This window comes from Odontesthes bonariensis, chromosome 1, assembly GCF_027942865.1.
Source record: "Odontesthes bonariensis isolate fOdoBon6 chromosome 1, fOdoBon6.hap1, whole genome shotgun sequence".
Lineage (NCBI taxonomy): Eukaryota > Metazoa > Chordata > Actinopteri > Atheriniformes > Atherinopsidae > Odontesthes > Odontesthes bonariensis.
Genome location: NC_134506.1, coordinates 14,492,677 through 14,511,191, shown reverse-complemented (window position 1 = coordinate 14,511,191; position 18,515 = coordinate 14,492,677). Strand labels below are relative to the sequence as shown.

General features: G+C 40.5%; 2 protein-coding genes across 3 annotated transcripts; one reads left to right on the top strand and one right to left on the bottom strand.

Annotated features, from left to right (window-relative positions):
- Nucleotides 1-172: 172 nt before the first annotated feature.
- Nucleotides 173-9,677, bottom strand: myef2 (myelin expression factor 2). Its single transcript, XM_075478219.1, has 17 exons — nt 9,491-9,677; nt 8,320-8,522; nt 7,503-7,555; nt 6,595-6,602; nt 6,389-6,482; nt 5,810-6,001; nt 5,575-5,728; nt 5,429-5,478; nt 5,275-5,335; nt 3,350-3,451; nt 2,938-2,979; nt 2,751-2,855; nt 2,541-2,636; nt 2,271-2,336; nt 887-1,062; nt 759-810; nt 173-561 (listed from the first exon to the last, which is right to left on the bottom strand). The coding sequence occupies exons 1-17, from the start codon at nt 9,604-9,606 to the stop codon at nt 398-400; spliced, it is 1,734 nt and encodes a 577-aa protein (XP_075334334.1). The 5' UTR covers nt 9,607-9,677; the 3' UTR covers nt 173-397.
- A 5,205-nt stretch (nt 9,678-14,882) lies between these two features.
- On the top strand, nt 14,883-17,515 carry ctxn2 (cortexin 2). Of its 2 annotated transcripts, XM_075470469.1 has the most exons (3): nt 14,883-15,196; nt 15,384-15,609; nt 16,083-17,515. In XM_075470469.1, exon 3 carries the CDS (start codon nt 16,152-16,154, stop codon nt 16,395-16,397), a length of 246 nt encoding a protein of 81 aa, XP_075326584.1. In that variant the 5' UTR covers nt 14,883-15,196; nt 15,384-15,609; nt 16,083-16,151; the 3' UTR covers nt 16,398-17,515. The 2 variants fall into 2 exon arrangements, with proteins under 2 accessions (XP_075326584.1, XP_075326593.1); XM_075470478.1 differs by lacking the exon at nt 15,384-15,609.
- Nucleotides 17,516-18,515: the final 1,000 nt, after the last annotated feature.

Below are 18,515 nucleotides of genomic sequence, written 5' to 3'. Positions count from 1 at the left end.
AGCGATCAAATATGTCTACCTTTATGATTAATGTGGAATTTCCCCAACTTCAAAGAGGCCAATATGCAGAGGGATTGAGAAATAAGACCAAAAACAGTGACCCCTTCAGGTTCGGTTTACACAGCAAAGAACAATGTTGAGACTTTGACCTCAGAAAAGTTTACAGCCAGGGTTTAAAAATTAAAAAGTTTATTTCTTCAAATAAACTGCCAGACAAATTATAAAGGGTTTACAAAACAGAGATAAAATAGCTATGAAGTACATATAAACCAAAAAGAAAATAGTCAAACAGTGGACACATGGAGATATGAATTAATTGTGTTTTTAAAACAAAACAAAAGATCATTGGCAAAGGGGCTGAATGAGTGAGTGTGTTACTTTAACTTCTACAAAAACTCTAAGCGTTGCGATCGATGCGGACATCCACCTCTCGGCCGTTGATCTTGGTTCCATTCATCATCCTGCAGGCCTTGTCAGCGCTGTCTGGAGAATCAAATCTCACTGTTCCACATCCTTTTGATTTTCCATTCTCCATCTTGATTTCTGCGAACATTACCTGACCTGCGGGACAGAGAAATTGCTGAATTCTGAAACTAGAATCGTTCACAAAGTTTTGATTAACACTAAGCCTGTAATTGTGGCCTGCTAATCAATTTGTGAGGAAATGCCAGAAGGCTGCGAGTGATTTGTTAGTTAAACAATAAGTGATGTCATTGATACGGAGCAATTAAAACGAAGGGGGGAAAAAAAAAACATACCACAATTACTGAACTTCTCTTTTAGCTTTTGCCATGTCAGGTCGTAGGACAGCTGCAACACAGAAATTTCTCAATTAGTACATCTGAAAGCTTTAAGATAGCTGATGCAAGACTGATCCCACACTTACATTTCGCACAAATATCTGACAGCCTGCTTTGGATCTGTCGGACATGCCTCCACCCATGTGGCCTGATCCACCGCCTCCAAAGCCACCAAAGCCACGGTTCATGTCCATTCCTGACATGCCCACACGGTCAAAACTGGAGCCCATTCTGTCCATCGACATATTGCCCATTCCACCACCTGTAATAAACACACATAGACAGTGAGAAAGCAGTACAACTTACTGTACATCTTTAACAAGTCCCAGCAAACCCTGAACAAAAATGTGCATAAATGAGTTCCTAAGAGCACGACACCTCACTTCACAATGACTTTGACCTCAAACACAACAGAATCACTAAGACACGTTACCGTAAAACATCTATAAAATAGGATAAAACAAATGCTGAAGCATACGCTTGTCGTTCATAGAGACCTAACGTCCAGGTATTTGCACTGAGCTGGGATGGAATTACATTTCTATCATATGATGCCATGTTCTTTAAGTTCCAGGAAAAAAAAAGTTATATTGGTGGCTGCCCACACATGACGGACACAACAATAAAATGTTGAGTTGTTGTGTTCCCAACGTTCTTTTCATATTGGTCCACGGTAGTTTATTTTACAATAAAATAGGGTATCTTTTAGGTGATTCTATGTGCTAAAATAAACTAAATAGACTAAATTAAGGTCCTCCCTCAATGCGTTTTATTAGCGTCGTGCTGCAGGTGCTGCAGCATGCAACCCTCCTCACCAGGGACACTCTTTGCAAGTCACCGGGTATGCAAGAGAAAAGTAGTGGCACCAGCAATTAATTCAGCATTCACACTGCCTCGTTAACTTAAAAAAAAAAAAAAAAAAAACTTTTATCATGTTAGCTGTCATTAATTTACCTTTGACTTAACAGTGGAACAAAATTTAACTTGGCTGCCGTCTGCTTACGGGGCTTTTTTTAATGATCATTTTGGAATATTTGTCTCGATTCCTCAAGACCGAAAACAGTAAGAACATTTAGGACATGCATCATGCCACTAAGTTCCAACAGCCAGGAGAAAACACAACGCAGCAGCAGGGCCAACACTTCTACTAATCACGTCGAGCTTAAGGAAGGTTTCTCGAATCCCGAATCATTACTTGTTGACTATCACATGTTCAGCAAGTCAGCATACTAACATGACTGTTTTCATGATAAATTTTCTTGATCGTTAAAATATTCTTCCCGCTCTCACGCGATTGGCTGCATTAACTGTGAAAAATGCTGTAAAATGTCAACAGCAAACAGAGGCTATTGTTACAGAGCCTGCAGCAGTTTATAAGTACCCAAAGTCTGCCAATGGTGTGTGTGTTTTTTGTTGTTGTTTTAAACACACTTACTCCTTCAGAAAAAGTAGTTTTTCATTTAACTTTACCTAATCCAGTTCCCATGTGCCCCATGCAGCCGCCACCACCACCCATGCCTCCTCCAAAACTTCCACCTAAAGGACAGAATTTAGAGTAATTTGAATTATGTGACCATTTCCCAACAACAAATTCAAATAATTAAAGACCAGAGGAACACATATAATGAAGGCAATCTCATCCTAAACTTCCTAAAAAACTACAAGGAGAAATGTGCATAATCTCTGCGGTGTTTGATGTTAAATATGAAAGGAATGAAGGACTGAACTCTTATCACCTACCCATTCCTCCAAAAGAATCTCCAAATCCTCGATTCATTGGCATGTCACTGTGGCCAAAGTCCCGATCCATTCCACCCATTCCTGACCGGTACATATCTCAACACAGATAAAAAGTAACACTGAACCGGATTTTCCAAAAACCAAAGATGCTCACTATTCACAGCTTAACAATCTTGAAATGACCCTAATCCCTGCAGGGCACTCACTTACCTCCCATTCTACCAACAGGTGCCATGTCTCTGCCTCCAAAGCCACCCATGCCGCCCATGCTGCCCATGCTTTCCATGCCACCAAAGCCTCCACCACCACTCATTCCTATCAAAAGCAGCACCAAGTTGGATCACGACCATCAGAAATAGTTTTTCACACGGAAACGAACAGGTAGCAAGGATCTTACCTGTGAGTCTGTTCATTCCACCATAACCTGAAGCATCCATACCTGCGGCAGAAGAAAATGTTAGTAAGTCCACGTCAAAGTGCAAAATGCATCTACTTTGATTAATCCCATGAAAATCTACCCAGTGATCCAAAACTCGAGCTGGCAAGTGTCCTACTAGCCTCTGCCTCTAAAATGAAGACTGCTGCAGAGCATTTACCACATAAATGTTACCCAGGATTTGATGGTCTATGTATTATCTGATCATTCTTTTAGCTTCTGATTGCATCCATTGCAATAAGGTGCTAATGTGTTGTGCAGCTAGTAATAAGAAGCTGCTTGCACAAACATATGTGTATGATGTTCCATGATGTGGGCATGTGTGAGCCTGTCCTGCTAAACACTACATAAAAATACTCCAGAGGTTACTGACCTCCAGGTCCCACAGAGCCCATCCCTCCACCTCCACTCAGATGGTTTGCATTTATTGGCTGTCCTCCTGGCCCCAGACCCATTCCAATACCACCTAGACCCCCTGTAAGAGCAAAAAAAATAAACACAAACACACCCATTTATGACAAAGATCTGACAACACCAAGCCAAACACGACACACACTATGACGTCACTGCAGCCGTTTTCACACATGAACCCCGCAGATATTCAGGAGAAAGAGTGGACGATTTGCTCTGGTCTTTTTACGCAGTTACTGTTCACACAAACTCGTTTTTCTGCTGGAAATGTGCTCTCCCGGAAGGAAATGCAACGGAGGGGAAACTGCTGTCTCGAGCAGGCAGCAGGGGAGCGCGTGATGCAGAAATTACAACGTGGAAATCGCCATTTTCTTCACAATGCATTGAGAATAGCAGATGAGGCTCCTCGGTGTGTACTGAATGTATTTATTTTGTAAAGGGAGCGAGCGGAAACAGGTCAGCAGAAAGGACAAATGAACCCAAACATTTGCTGACACATTTACACATCGTCTCACCCGCTGATGTCATGGAGAATTTACAGGGGGATGGATGGAAACTCTGCAAAAAGTCTCTTTCAGGGCTCTTTCCAGTGCGTGTGTGAAAGCAGCTGATGTGTGATCGGCTTTGACTATTGAAAATTTCATATGATAGAAACTGACTGTCCCAGTAATAAATTGCCCAAACTTGTGCATAATGGCCCAAAGTGTTACAACTATATATTCTATTTTCCCCTTCAATTCTCTTTCCTACTGCATTGTACCTCTCTTATGACGGTGTGAACATTTTCACTACTACCCAACATATGAATGGTAAAATCCCTAAATGGACTTTACTTGTAAATGCTTTTCTAGTCTGACTGACCACTCAAAGCACTTCCAACACTACATGTCACATTCACCCAATCACTCACACAGCATATCTTAGCACTACGCGCTTTTCTACTTTCTACTACTCATTCACCCACATTCATACATGCATCAGTAGGCCACTGAACCGGAGTCGAACCACCGACCTTCCGATCTTCCTCCTGAGCTACAGCCATCCCATAAAGTAGGGCTGCACAATTAATCGAATTTTAATCAAAATCGCGATTTTGGCCGTGACGATTATGAAAAATGCGAATTTTTTTTACATTTATTTTCTTAATGCGGGTTCAGTTGAATTATACTCTAGCATGCAAGCATTTAACCAATAGTCCGCCAACAACCAGGGGGTGAACATGGACCTATTTGTTACGCCGCCTAACTGATCCACAAGCAAGTTAAGCGCGCAGCTCCTCACTAGTGCAGCCAGCAGTGGTGTCAAGTTCAAGTGGTGAGAGCAGAGTAGTAGTGATATAAGGGAAGACAAAACTGGTGGTGAGGATGATTGAAATGACCGAGAGCCAAGCTGAAGCTGCGGCAGAAGGTAAGCCCACAGCCGGTCTCTCTGGTGAGAAGGACGAGCTCGTTCCTCGAAGGGGCTCAATTTCGGCTGTGTTGAGTTACTTCGGATTCAGGGCTAGCGAAGTCCAACAAAAGCAGGTGTTGTGCAAAGACTGTGCAATAATAATTGCATTTCAGTTTTATTTTGTTTATTCCTTACATAGTACATTCTTAGCTAGATTTAATTTCGTGATTTTAAATTACATTCTGCACTGAAAATTGTTTTTTGTTTGGAAAGAAGTGCAATAAAATTCAGTTGTTTGTTGTTGTTCCATATTCGTGATTAATAATCGTGATTTCAATTATGATTTTTTCCATAATCGTGCAGCCCTACCATAAAGACAAACAGCTTCCTGCTTCAGCAATATATCTGGGATTTTCTAAAACATCACTATAAATACGTATGCAGTTCTATCAACATGTTCTGTTCACATCCCTCTCAGACTGATAACGGTGTACTCACGTGGTAACTGATGTGGTTTTTCTACTTGACGGAAATCATCAGGCGGAAGAGACTTTTCATCCTGCAAACACATACAAAAAACAGACATGTTAACTGGGTTAATTTACACATCCTGTACAGCACCTGACCTCAACAGTACTTAAAAATAACATACCATTTTAACATGCATCTGTCTGTCAAACAGCATCTGTCCATTGAACATGGCTGGGTCCAGAGTCAAGGAGAAGCATACATCCAAATTGTTAACCATTGCTCTATATGCACTCTTTTATTGTAATGTTGAATTTTTTTAAAGGATACATATGGCCTGTACAGCTTCCAGTGGCTGGTCAAAAGTCACTGTTCCCATCCCGCGGCTCTTGCCATCTTTATCCTCCTTTACATCTGCTCGTTTCACCACACCGGCCATGCCGAACACCTCTTTTAACTTCTTCCAGCCCACCTTGAAATCCAGCTGAAGAACACAGAATATAACATCTTTAATCAACGATCATTACCACGCAGATTCAGAAAAGGCTTCGAACTGAGTCCTCACATTAGCCACAAACACCGTGTTGCCCAGTCGACCAGCCTGAAGTGCATGGATGACCTCAGGTGGGATGTTTGGGTTGTTGGCAATGGAGGGTGGGATGTTCATCCCACCGGGCCCCATGTCCTGCCCACGGCCTCCCTGCTGACCTCCTCCCATGCGCTGCAGCGCACGCCGGGCATGTTCCCCATCAGGGTCCTAAAATAAAAATATGGGGGGGGGGGGGGGGGGGGGTATTAAACAAATTAATTTGAGATAAACATTAAGAGCAAGTCAGGTGAAAGTTTAGTTGGGAAAGCTGATGAGATGTCACTATACTACCAAGCTCTACGAAAAGATAAATTAAACAAAACGCTTTTTGTCTTTGTATCAATACAATTTACAGAAAAGAGCAAATGAAATGTATTTGTGCAATGTTAAACAGGAGATCCAGACACAGAATCACTTACAAATAGGTTAACATTACCATGAGAACTGTTTACCTTAAATATTTATTGGAAAAAAACTTGTACTAATGCTAAAATAACACCTTTCATGTGCTGTTGCAAGAGTCTATCACGAAGATCCAATTAATTCGATTCTCACCTCCTTGATGTTGAGTGGCCTTCCACTCAGGTCATGCTTGTTCATAGCCGATACTGCCGCCTTCACAAACTCTTCATCTTTGAACTCCACCACACTGTTGCACGAGGCAAACAAGAGGCACAACGTGAGTCCATGGAAGCACAAGACGAAAACCTTCATAAAAAAATGTTTCATGTATTACTTGAGAAAGAAAGGTCAATTCTTACCCACAGCCCTGATCAACGGGGTATCACAGGAGTCCAGGTGGCACACGGGGAGTGAACAAAATGCATTTTAAATCAAGACCAAAGAACATTATAAAAGTAATCTATCAACATGATTCTATGTTCTAGAGTACACATTGGCCATACTTCTCCCACTGGCTTGAGCCAGCAGGTTTGTGATTGTTTTCATTGTAAACAAGATAAAAGGGATACTTATTTAAATTATTAAAAAAAGTTAACTTTACATTTTAATCGTAAATACATAATAAATAGTATCCAAAAGTTCTAGTTTAAAACGTAACTAATGCAGTGCAATTTACCTTTAACTTTTTACGGGGTTTGAACTGGATTAAAACTGCTGTGGTATCATAAAGAAAAGCCTTGAAATGTTTAGCACATTGTTCAGGCCTAATAGTGTCATTAATGATGTCGTTCACATTTAAATCCAGAATATGCACTTGTGCAATTTAATATAAAACATCAAAGCTGTTTTGCGCCATTGAAGATAAACTTTTTTTTTTTACATGTGAAAGGTAAAAGAATTGTAGAAATAAATATATTTGAGACATGAGGGTTAATCAATCAGGTAAAAAACACACAACTCTGCATTTCCCTTTGGAAAATGGCCAAACAAACAAACGTTTAAACCAATTGAAATGACAACAACAAAAACAAAAATGTACTCTTAGATGAGTTCATTAGGCTACTTTTCCAAAAAAAAATTAAAAAAAACAGGACATCTCCCTTTCAAATGAATATCAATCATTATCTATCTATCAGGCTCTAAACACAACCTACAATATCTCCAGTTCAGTAGACCCAAAGGATCAGAGCCTAGAAGAGCACATGATTAATGAGAGCCTGCTGAGGGCATTTAAAACCTCGTGCAGCAAGTTGGCCACGTCACTTACCCTTGACTTTCCTTCTGCATCCTTAAAGAGCTCCACGTATGTAACCTCACCAACTACATGAGACATACAAAGGAAAAATACCAAAAGAACAAAGTAATTCAAGTCACCAAGTCTTCAAGTCACCCTTGGCCTTGGCAATGCCGCTACGGATGGAGATGTCCCATTAATGATCAACAGTCAGCCCAAACCAACATCCCACCAGACAACAACATTGCCTTGTTGGGCCAGTGACTGAGACACCCAAAGGCCAAGGCCAGAGAGAAACACAGCTACATCAAACCTGGGAAATTCAAAAGACTTCAACATGATCAGTTTGTCAACAGATTCCATTCATAGCAGTAAAGAGTTTGACACTGTCCTTTGAAACCAATAGGCTTCTTTAGATCCCCTTAATTCAGAAAGTAAAATATTACAATATTTTAGTCACGGTTCACCTTGCAGCAGATGCAACAAAAACATTCAACAATCAATTCTACGACTAGTTTGAGGTTACATTTTGGAGCTGACAATGCCATAGAACAAGTGACAATGTAAAACTAAGTTCATCTTCCTTTTCTCACATACATATCAGCCCAAAACTGAAATGGTGTCCATCCAAGAAAGGAGGAAAAAAATAGATTAAAAACACCTTTAACCAATCACACTATGTTGTTTCCTTTGTATCTGCACTTAGTACATCCAAAGAAGACTACAAACTAAAAGACTAGAGCTAGAAGCATGATGTTCCATCTGGTAAACAAACAAAATCAAAAAGTTCTAATCAGATGAGAAGACAGAGAGGAGGGTGAGACACCATCCCCATTACTGGGGACATTACCTTTCTCACGCATTAGATCTTTAATTGCCTGCCACTTCATGTCATAGGGGATGTTGCTGATGAACACTCGGTTCCTGTGAGCGCTCTTCTTTTCTCCACCATGTTTGTCTTTGTAGGGATGATAGCGGTTTCCTCTTCTGCTGCCTGCCGACTTCTCTTTAAGATCATGCTGTTCTTTGGTGGACTTATTTTCATCACTGTCCCTACAAAGCACGCAGAAGCACAGGTCAAAGAACAGCATCAACATCCACTCAATATAACCTCTTGTGATCTATATGTTGGAAATTATTAAGTAACAAATAGTATTTAACAAATAAGATCACGCTTTATCTGACACTTTGTTTAAATGAAACCTAGATTTACAGATTTGTATCTGGGGGCTCAAATTATTATATTTTTTCCAATTACATTGGGCAATCCTGACCTTTAGTAGGCCAGTAAAGCCTATATCCTACCTTAAATCTAATCTTACCAGCTTGGACATCCTACTGATAATTCCACAAATTCCTCATGAGTACACAGATGAAAGGCATTTAATCAGAATTTGAAAAAGCTCTATAAGAGTAACTTTGACATTTGCCCTGCCCGTTTAAAAACGTTATCATAAACCACTTTTACACTACTGAATTATGCATAAATGATATAAAAACTGTTCCTTTAACATGGGTTTATTGTGCAGCATCGCGGAGCCATTAGCTACTAACGTAACGCTCTGCACCTGGTTCAATGAACAACAAGACACTGCGCTCAAATTCACAAAGAGGCTTTAGCTAATAAAGACGTCTAAGTTCAAGTAAAGCCATGTGATTAAATAATCCAATTTTAAAATCTTAAATTGTCGATTTGTCTTGCTTTGAATTTTTCATTTTAGCAAGCTGTAGCTAACATCAGCAACAGACAACAATTAGCATAGCTTAAACCATTGTACCCGTTGCACTAAAGGTTTGGCCAAGACCGTGGTATTTTAAAACTTGTATCAAAATTTGGCGTAGCTTTTGTGTTCTCTTTAAATCCAATATCCACCCAATAGGTATCCAACGGATTAGTTTTTGCAGCAGAGGTAAGAGGCTTCTTGGTTAACAATAGCTAGCATCCCAAGACTCCATTTTAGCTAAGCTAGCTAGCAGTAACACAGACCGGACTAAGAGAAGAGCACATTATTGTTACCCACGTTTTCACGCCATTGGGTGTTTCCTGAGAGGTCTCATCGGTTTCGGACTTGACGGATGCAATAGATTCCTCTTGCTGTGGCTCATCAGCCTCATCAGGAGTTGTAACATCTGCCATGTTGAGCTTACACACAACGCAAGATGCCCCTACGCAGTTGAAAATGTGCAGGGAGGCTTTGTGCCTCCAACGCGAGATTTGGAGCTGTTGCTAGGCAGCCTATGTGAATAGAAAAGAATCGAAAAATGTTGCTCACATTATGCCAGAAATTACAGCATAATTCAAAGACAACTGAATATGAGTGAAGTAATGGTCACTGGTGGATGAGTAAATGGGTTTCTGAACACGGCACAGTTCTGAAAAATCTAATTATGAGAGAAGAGGTGGAGGTGCGGGAGGTCTACAGATACCTGGGTGCTCACCTGTACAAGACGGAAATGTAACACTGACGTCGTTTACGAGGAGTTAAATAACAGACTCTGCTTCTTGTGTAAGCGTAGGGCTTTCCATGTTTGCAGAAATGTTGGATTTTGTCAGTAAGTCTGTGGCAGAAAGTGAAAGCTGCTGGGGCAACATTAATGAGACCAGTGGCTCGCAACTAAACAAAATTATAAAGATGGCTTGTTTTGTAGTGCGGACTCGTCTAGCCTGTGGAACTGTTTATGCAAAGAGGAATGTGCAAAAGCTGCTGAACAATGCTGCATACCGTACCGCATATTTACCAAAGTGATCAAACAACGCCGTTTGTTCAGTCACATTCTTCTCAAGCTCTTCTGCAACAAAGAACATGACAGGAGTTCTGCCCACAGAAATGACTCTGCACAATTACTTTTCATTATGATTAATAAGTGTTAACTGTTTTCATTTTGAATTCAGTCCACCACATCAGTCCATTCAAACTTTCCTGCAAACTTTGCTCTATCAGTACGATAATGCAGCAGCTACATTGTAGGCTAATGTAGACAATCAGGTGTAAATTTTATTAAAATAGAAGACAGTTATTTGCAAATACATCAAACCCTACGTTTGTTTGAAATTAAACGATGACTATACCAAACATTGAAACCAAGAAATGTCATATGCAACACCAAAAAATCTGAAAATGAATTCACTTAATTGTCAACAGCTCAATAACATGAGAGGGTAGAAAAAGAATACAACAGTCTTTTAGCTGAGCATGAATACACTAATTAAAACATTCACATTACAACACAAATAGTTTAAGAATAAAAACAATTGAAGAATACCATTTCCCAATGTAAGGTTGAAAACCACTTATCATTTGTCATGGTTGTAAAATACAGTGGTGCAAATCAATACACTGTGTATATTTTCAGCACATTCACTGCATATATCATAGTACATTCAGTTCATACCTGCGCTGCCCATATGCAGATACTTTGCACTTTACTACTCTGCCCTTCCGGTTAGATGCTAAACTGCATTTCGTTGTTCAAGTACTTGTTACTGTTCAATGACAATTAAGTTGAATCTAACCTAATCTAATCTAATAGGCTGAAGAACCCTTCTGAAAACCATTGCCAGTTAACGCAGGTTATCACTACACACACAAATCTATGTTAAAACTAAAGCACATTACATTTTTCCTCTTGAAGAATAAATACAGCATAGGAGACCCTGACCTGATGAGCGGCTTAAACCCAACATGTAGCATGAATTAGTTGTGCAACATAGTGATAAACATGCCTGTCCTGACTTTTTTAATCATGTAGCATATATTTTTCAAAAAACAATTCAAATTCAGAGTTCCAACACTGTAAAGTGAACATTTACTTTTGCTGTCTTTGCACCATTTTTAGTTAGGTATATTTGGTTTTAGGGCAGAGGCCTCTTCAGCTCTGCTGCAATAATAAACAGTACAGAAGGTCATTCATACAGGCACGTAAGTCTAGCTTTGACCTGCAGCGAGAGACTACTTCCTACAGGAGGTGCCCATACCAATATACTGTACAATGGCACTTTGAGGAGCTGCAGTGCATGATATATCTGCTTTTCTCTTATCGTTTTTGGTTTCAAAGTAAGCTAATCTATTTTATTAATCTATTCCTTTTTCATTTTTGGATGACAATTTATGCAACAGTATCAGTAATACCTTAAGTCTACATTATTCCAGGCAGCACTCTCAGTGTCTGATTAAATGTTCCATCTTAGTGATTATGATAAAGTGCCAAGCCAATTCATCATCATCCCTGAAACTATTGACTTATGCACTTTTACTCCACTAAAGGAATCATTTCAATATCTTTATCCACCACGCTTTGACATTCACAGAGAATCTGCAGAAAGTCTGAGACTACTCCATTGACAAAGAAATACTTTTAAGTCTGACTTTCAAAATCCACAGTTGTTCTTAAGAAAATAACCTTTATTTGTTAACAGTTATAGAGCCAAAATGATGGCACTCAAGCTGTCTATACAAGAAGTATCAAGAACATGTCAACTTGAAGGTATGTGGATGACAATCTTTGCTTTTGCAGCACCGTCAAACTGTCTGATTCAAGATTGCAAATCATTTTTTACATTTGGATCTTTATAAGATCGATTCCCGGCTGGGGCCTTTCTGTGTGGAGTTTGCATGTTCTCCTCGTGTATGCGTGGGTTCTCTCCGGGTACTCCGGCTTCCTCCCACTGTCCAAAAACATGCATGTTAGGTTAATTGGTGTGTCTAAATTGTCCCTTGGAGTGAGTGTGAGTGTGTGTGTGGTCGTTTGTCTCTGTGTGGCCCTGTGATGGACTGGCGACCTGTCCAGGGTGTACCCTGCCTCTCGCCCAATGACAGCTGGGATAGGCTCCAGCCCCCCCGCGACCCGACCGTTGGATTAAGCAGAAACTGGATGGATGAATGGATGGATCTTTATATGAATTTTGAGAAAACTATTCACTGTCAAGCCAGCAAAGTGGTACATATCACAATTAAAATTGTGACGATATGCGTCAGAATGTTAATTACACTGCACAGTAAAACTTGTGCAACCTCACAAGTGGAAAAAAATCACTCTGTCCAATAACAGCCCTGAGGGACGGCTGTGGCAACTTTTCATTACAGCTTGGGACGCTGTTGACCTACAATGCAGCTGGTAGGTTAACCTTTAACATGCAGAATGGAACATGCGTTACCCTGTAAAGAAAAATCAGGTCAATAAACTGATAAAACACTTCCTGGATGACTAAATGTTCTTGCACCATATTTTACGCATTATGAATGCTACACAGTTCATACCTGAACTACTGGAAAGTAACTTAATAACCTGTCAGGCAATGTTATTAAATATAACGTAATAGGCAAGGCAAGGCGAGGCATCTTTATTTATATAGCGCATTTCATACCACAGGCAACTCAATGTGCTTTACATAAAGACAAGGCATTTAAAAGAACAGCATAAAGCAGCAATTTAAAGAGAAAAACACAGTTAAAAGCAATCAAAGAAGAAGGGAAAAAGAAAAATATAAACTCAACGATAAGCACACCAAAAGAGAAATGTTTTTAACCTGGATTTAAAAGTGCTTACAGTTGGGGCTGATTTCAGTTCTGCTGGTAGTTTGTTCCAGTTGTGAGCAGCAAAACATCTAAAAGCTGCTTCACCATGTCTAGTTTGAACTCTGGGCTCCACTATCTGACCTGAGTCAGCAGATCTCAGAGCTCTACTGGGTTTATACTCTGCTAGCATGTATAAACCCTAGCAGAGTATAAACTGTGGAAACTACGGCAGCAATTTTGGATTTTATTTATTTATTTTGTATTTTGTTAACAAAAATAACAAAACAAAACCTTTCTATCAGCTTCCTTAAGAATATGTTGGCAATACCAAATTTGCTATTATGATATTCATAATTCAAAACGTCAACCATTCCCTTCTCAAGAGACCATGTAAATTTGATAGACTTCTGAACCCAGGCAGAATTAATAATGGCTCCACTTAGGTTAATGGAATGACTTGATAAAGTATTCAAAATCTGTGCAACCTCTCGGTGTCTGTCTTTGTACTTTCTTGTAAGACTATACTATCACACAGGGGTCTAGCATAGTGTTTGATAACTTTAAAGGGGATGCTGTTGAGGCAGATATTAAAAACATTGTTTTATAGTTTCCATTATTAGTTTTGCTCCTAACCTGTTGTCTAGCTAAGATAAAGGATAACAATCTTTATCCATATGTCCTCTGGACACTGTATAATATTAGAGTGTGCTTTATGCAACAAGTTCATGTCTCAGCAGGTTCTCTCTAAGAGCCAAAGACATTTTACTGCACCTTGAAACTCAAGTAAAGGCTGCCTGTAACCGGCTCTGCCTGTTGAAAGATATGATAAAGGCAATACAGGGTCATGTGTCTAATATAAGTCATTGAACTCCTGATCTCTGTCAAAATATTGGACCTATAAAACGCTATCTGTAAGCAAAATCACTGTAATGGTTTAAAAAGAAACTATCTATAGCCAAATCGCTAACATTAAAAGTTTACTGAAAGACCTTCCCATCTAACAATGACATGACATGATATCAATGAGGCAAACTGTCTCATGACAGAACAATGTGATAAATACTTTTTAATTCATAGGAATTATCAGTGAAATAAGAGTGAAATAAAAATGCACTTATGAGATCAGCCTCGCTGCTTGTTTCTGTCGTAAATACAGATATGAATCAAAAGCACAGCAAGCCCAGAAATTGAGAATCTGCATGAACTTGAAAGTGAATATTCTCTTCGGGAATTACCAAGTTGTGTACATCTGAAAAATAAATGATGTCACAAATTATTGCACTTCACACACTGGTTGTGACCAGCTCCCTCATGACATGCTTTATCCTTAGTTTTGAGTCTGCATGAATTTGAACTGCATAACAACAAAACCTATGGCCAGACGTATCTCTGCTGCATTCTCTTTCAGTGTTCAATCAACTGACATGCTCGTTGTTTTCTTATGCAACTTGACTAATGTCAAATCTGCTTAAATATCAGTCTTTTCTCCTCTAGCGTCTTTACGCAGTCTGCATTTGTATGCCTTTGAGCAGGGGGGCTAACTAAATTTGTCCAGTGCAAACTGCACCAATTACACACACATCATCAAACCAGGCTCAGAGCATAATGCTGTGGTGTACCAAAAATACCTTTGCAGCAGCATGTGTAGTAGTCAGCAGCAGAGAGAGGCAGTATTTCTCGTGCTGGATAAGCACTGTTATTCCTGTTAGAATTGACTAAATTGAGAAGAGACAAAAAGCCAGGGAGGAGAAAACAAGGGGTGAAGACACAGTAGAGGAAGATTACTTGTTTATGCTGCTGCATCCATCATGGTGTTGCTGAGGGGGGGGACTGTTGTGAATGACTGAGGCAGCAAAGCAGCTGAGTGAGACTAACAAGTGGTTGCCATGCAGCAGGAGCAAGCGTGCGTGCTTCTAGAGGGAGAGATAGAGAAACAGAATGATAATGAGCGGGAGGCAGCAAGTAAAGCAGCACTAGGACAGGAGCTGTATCTTTTAAAAGAGACACGTATAATAGATTGACCCTGCCTCTCCCTTGCTCCTCTGTTTCTCTCTTTACCTCTTGCTTTTTTTGCTTAGATGGACTGTTAGTCTCGCGGATCCACTATGCCAGCAATGGACAGAACAATGGAAATATGTTTGAGAGCTCCAAGGAGGAGTTGTTCACAAGAAACGGCAGCAACAGGTCTGTAAGGATGGCACGATAATGATGGTGAGATGCCTGCCTTTTCTTCTTGAGACATCCTCACTGGAGAATCTGTCAATGCAGTCCTTCTCTTTCACCCTACCTCCCTCCCTCCCTCTCTCGTCTCCCTCAGCATACTTGTGCAGTGTCCTTCTCATCATTCTACTTCCTTCTCCCCTCATCTCTTTCACCATTCTCTCTGTTCATTTTCCAGCCGCTGTCTACATGCATCCTCCCTCTCTCATCCAGCCCCCCTCCTCACTCTCGAGCCACCTGCTGCTGGTGTTCATATGAAAGATTTGGGAGGAAAAGAATGACAGAGGCAGACATCCACTTGTGTGACCGAACCAATTTTGTGATTATGTGTGGTGAATTACTGTCGCTCTTTCACCGCCTCATGGAATTACACTGTCTGGCAGGCATCTGCTCACACGCAACAGGTAGAGATCTCCTTCTTCAAAACCAAAAATATGGAACATTGCATCTTCATGAGATGTGTTGTTTTCATTTAGAAGTTCAAGCTTTGTTTACGTTTAACAGCTGGCCATGCACTGCGACACACTGCAATTCTAACCTGGCTCATTTCCCTGCATCTGTTTTCAGAAAGTCTTTAACACTTATTTGTTTTATGTCTGATTTTTTTTTTTTTTTGCAATTGTCGGTCAAATCTCAGGAGGGACACAGTGGGAGAGATGTCCGAACATCTCTTTTATACCTAATTTCAAAGAGGCTATATTTAGACACCAGTAGCCTTTGGTGTAGCTCCACATTTAAATGTGGAAAATCTGTATTCTTCTTCCTTTCAGCGTGCACGGTGTCTGCATTTACTGTGATTTAATAAGTGGATAAAACAGACTGCCGCACGAGTGACAAAACAGAACTAATCGGAAGCCATCATTTAAACCCTGTCCAGGTAACATGCAGGCTTCGAAATGCCTGACCCCATCAGAGGAGAGATGAGGCACCTAGATGTTGGTTTACCATGAGCAGCGTCCACTACAACCACTCCCTTGCTGCCATGAGCGGAAACGACATGATGGCGCACTCTCTGACACTGGAGCAGAAGACAGCATTTGCTTTTGTGGGGATGCTACTGGTGTTCTTGGGGCTGCTGATAGTAAGATGTTTCAGGATCCTGCTGGACCCCTACAGCAGCATGCCCTCTTCCAACTGGGCTGATGGCATTGAGGGGCTGGAGAAAGGGACGTTTGAGTACGCCCTTACTTAACACAGGAACACACGTCCATACAAGTCCTCACAAACAGAAATATGCGTACATGCGGACCTGAACACACACATGCAAAGACACCCCAAGCCAAAACCCTGCACAACCTGACACTCCATTAACACACCTCTGTGTGATACACCGAACTGAGACACTGAAGCTTGATGTGTACGCATTGTTAGTTCAGAGTCTCTCTGCAGTATGTGACTACATGTTTGTTGTGTGTGTACAGCCAAGTGTGAGGCAGATGCTGTGCAGTATTCTCTGCCCTTCTGCTCGGGGATGTGTATTCAAGCTCATCGACTGACACAGAATTTGGCGTAAGCTCCCTTTAACCGATACCTACAAGTTGAATGTCTTTAGGTGATAAGAGGTGGATGTATTGTGGAACACAGGTGGACAGTGAGGCGCAGCAGGTCTATTTAGATAAAGTTAGAAGACTCAGGGACAAGATTCCTAATGTGAACTCAGAATAGAGGACAGAGTGGTTACACCTCTGCACAGCAGAACCATAAAGCATAAGAATGTACATGGGTGGATACAGGGTACTATGTCGAACTACTGCTTTGTTGACTAATCAAATCCAGTTTGTTGGTGACCAAAAGGAATGCAGCTGCTGGTGTGTGTAGATTGGTTCTTTTTGTGGTGTCTTGTTTTCTGAGGTAATGGAATGAATGGCAACTGAACAAACTGTTATTTATATTACGGTGTTGCTGATTCCAAAATGATGCAAAATCAACTTTCAGAGTACTGCTGCTCTTTTTGAGTGATGGTATATACTGTATGTTGCCAAAATTACATATCTGGGTGACAGAAATGTATGAAAAATGTTGCTTTGTGAGCAGTCAAATGTTCCTTCCGAAAAACACTCTGTCTTAAGGTCGACTGATGAGAAAAACGCTAAGGACTTTCATGGGAGATGTGGATAAAAAACAAAAAAAGACTGTTTTCATTCTCAGTGCTGCTAGTTTACTAATGATTGTGAGAAACTCTCACTCCCTGTCTGCAAAGGAAAAGGTCACAAGGAAAACAGGGGTGGGACGTGTGTCAGCACTACACGTGAACATCTTTTCTCTCTATCCTCAACCATCCTCAACCCTTCTCCCCTGCTCTCTTCCTTCCAGACAGAGGAAGACAGGACAGTCCTATACATAGATTCTGTAAAACAGCAGGCCGCTCAAAGTCTGGAACTGTTCCTTTGCTAATTTTTACGGTCTACGGTTTCTCCTTAGTGCTGTGAATCTGCCTTACTGTGACCTTTAATGGGTTTATGTGCCTTCATCTAGAAACATTAGAGCACCTGTTTGTGGGTGAGTGCGTGTGCGAAGTGTGAGTGTGAGTGTGTCTTATATCATATTGACAGACCTGTTGCTTGCTCCGTTGGTGGTAGAGATTTCTCATTGATTTCATTTGATTTAATGATGTGAAATAAAAGGAATTTACTCACTTTAGAATATTGCTGTTCCAGTCTTTCAATTTGGCTCTCTTTAACATAATCTGTGACAAAGCAGAGATCAGTTTTACGTAATTTTACAGGAAAGAGCAGAGGGTCAAAACTCCAAACATTTTTCTCCACTCCAAATACTGGCAGCAGTTGTCCAACATCAATGCAGCAACAGCCAGGGAGGGTGTAAGTCAGTGCATTAGACTCTTAGAACACGGCTGGAGAAATGGGATCTGCTTTAAAAAACAACAACAATAAGAATAGTCTGAGACTTCATCAAAGTAAAGACGGTAAACTGATAGGAATTCAGAAAACATATGGCAGGTCTTGAGCTTCAGAGCCCACTGGCTATTCCTCCCACGGTCAGTTCACATTCATAGGCCACCGTGCACGCCTCCCTCGACACACATCATTCGTCAGGAATGCAATCGTTATTGCACCATTATCTCTGTCACCTATGTGACATCCTTATCTGAAACTATTCTTAACGGAAAAACACAGTGCTTTTCTTCTTCTTCCTACAAGACAATTTACAAGAAAATCTAAGGCGACAAGTATCAAGTGTCAAGGGTTTCTTATCCAGTTTCAATAATCATGTCTGCTCTGGATTATTTTATCGCATCTTACAGTTAAATCGTATTTTGTTAGGAGTTTTGTTTAAAAGTCAGAGAAAAGTG

Coding starts and splice junctions, on each gene's coding strand:
- myef2 (XM_075478219.1), bottom strand. CDS start 9,606: ATGGCAGATGTTACAACTCCTGATGAGGCTGATGAGCCACAGCAAGAG. Junction 2,980..3,349: donor GGGCTCTGTGGGACCTGGAG/GTCAGTAACCTC, acceptor CTTCTGCCGCAG/GTATGGATGCTTCAGGTTAT. Junction 2,856..2,937: donor TGGAATGAACAGACTCACAG/GTAAGATCCTTG, acceptor TGCTTTTGATAG/GAATGAGTGGTGGTGGAGGC.
- ctxn2 (XM_075470478.1), top strand. CDS start 16,152: ATGAGCAGCGTCCACTACAACCACTCCCTTGCTGCCATGAGCGGAAAC.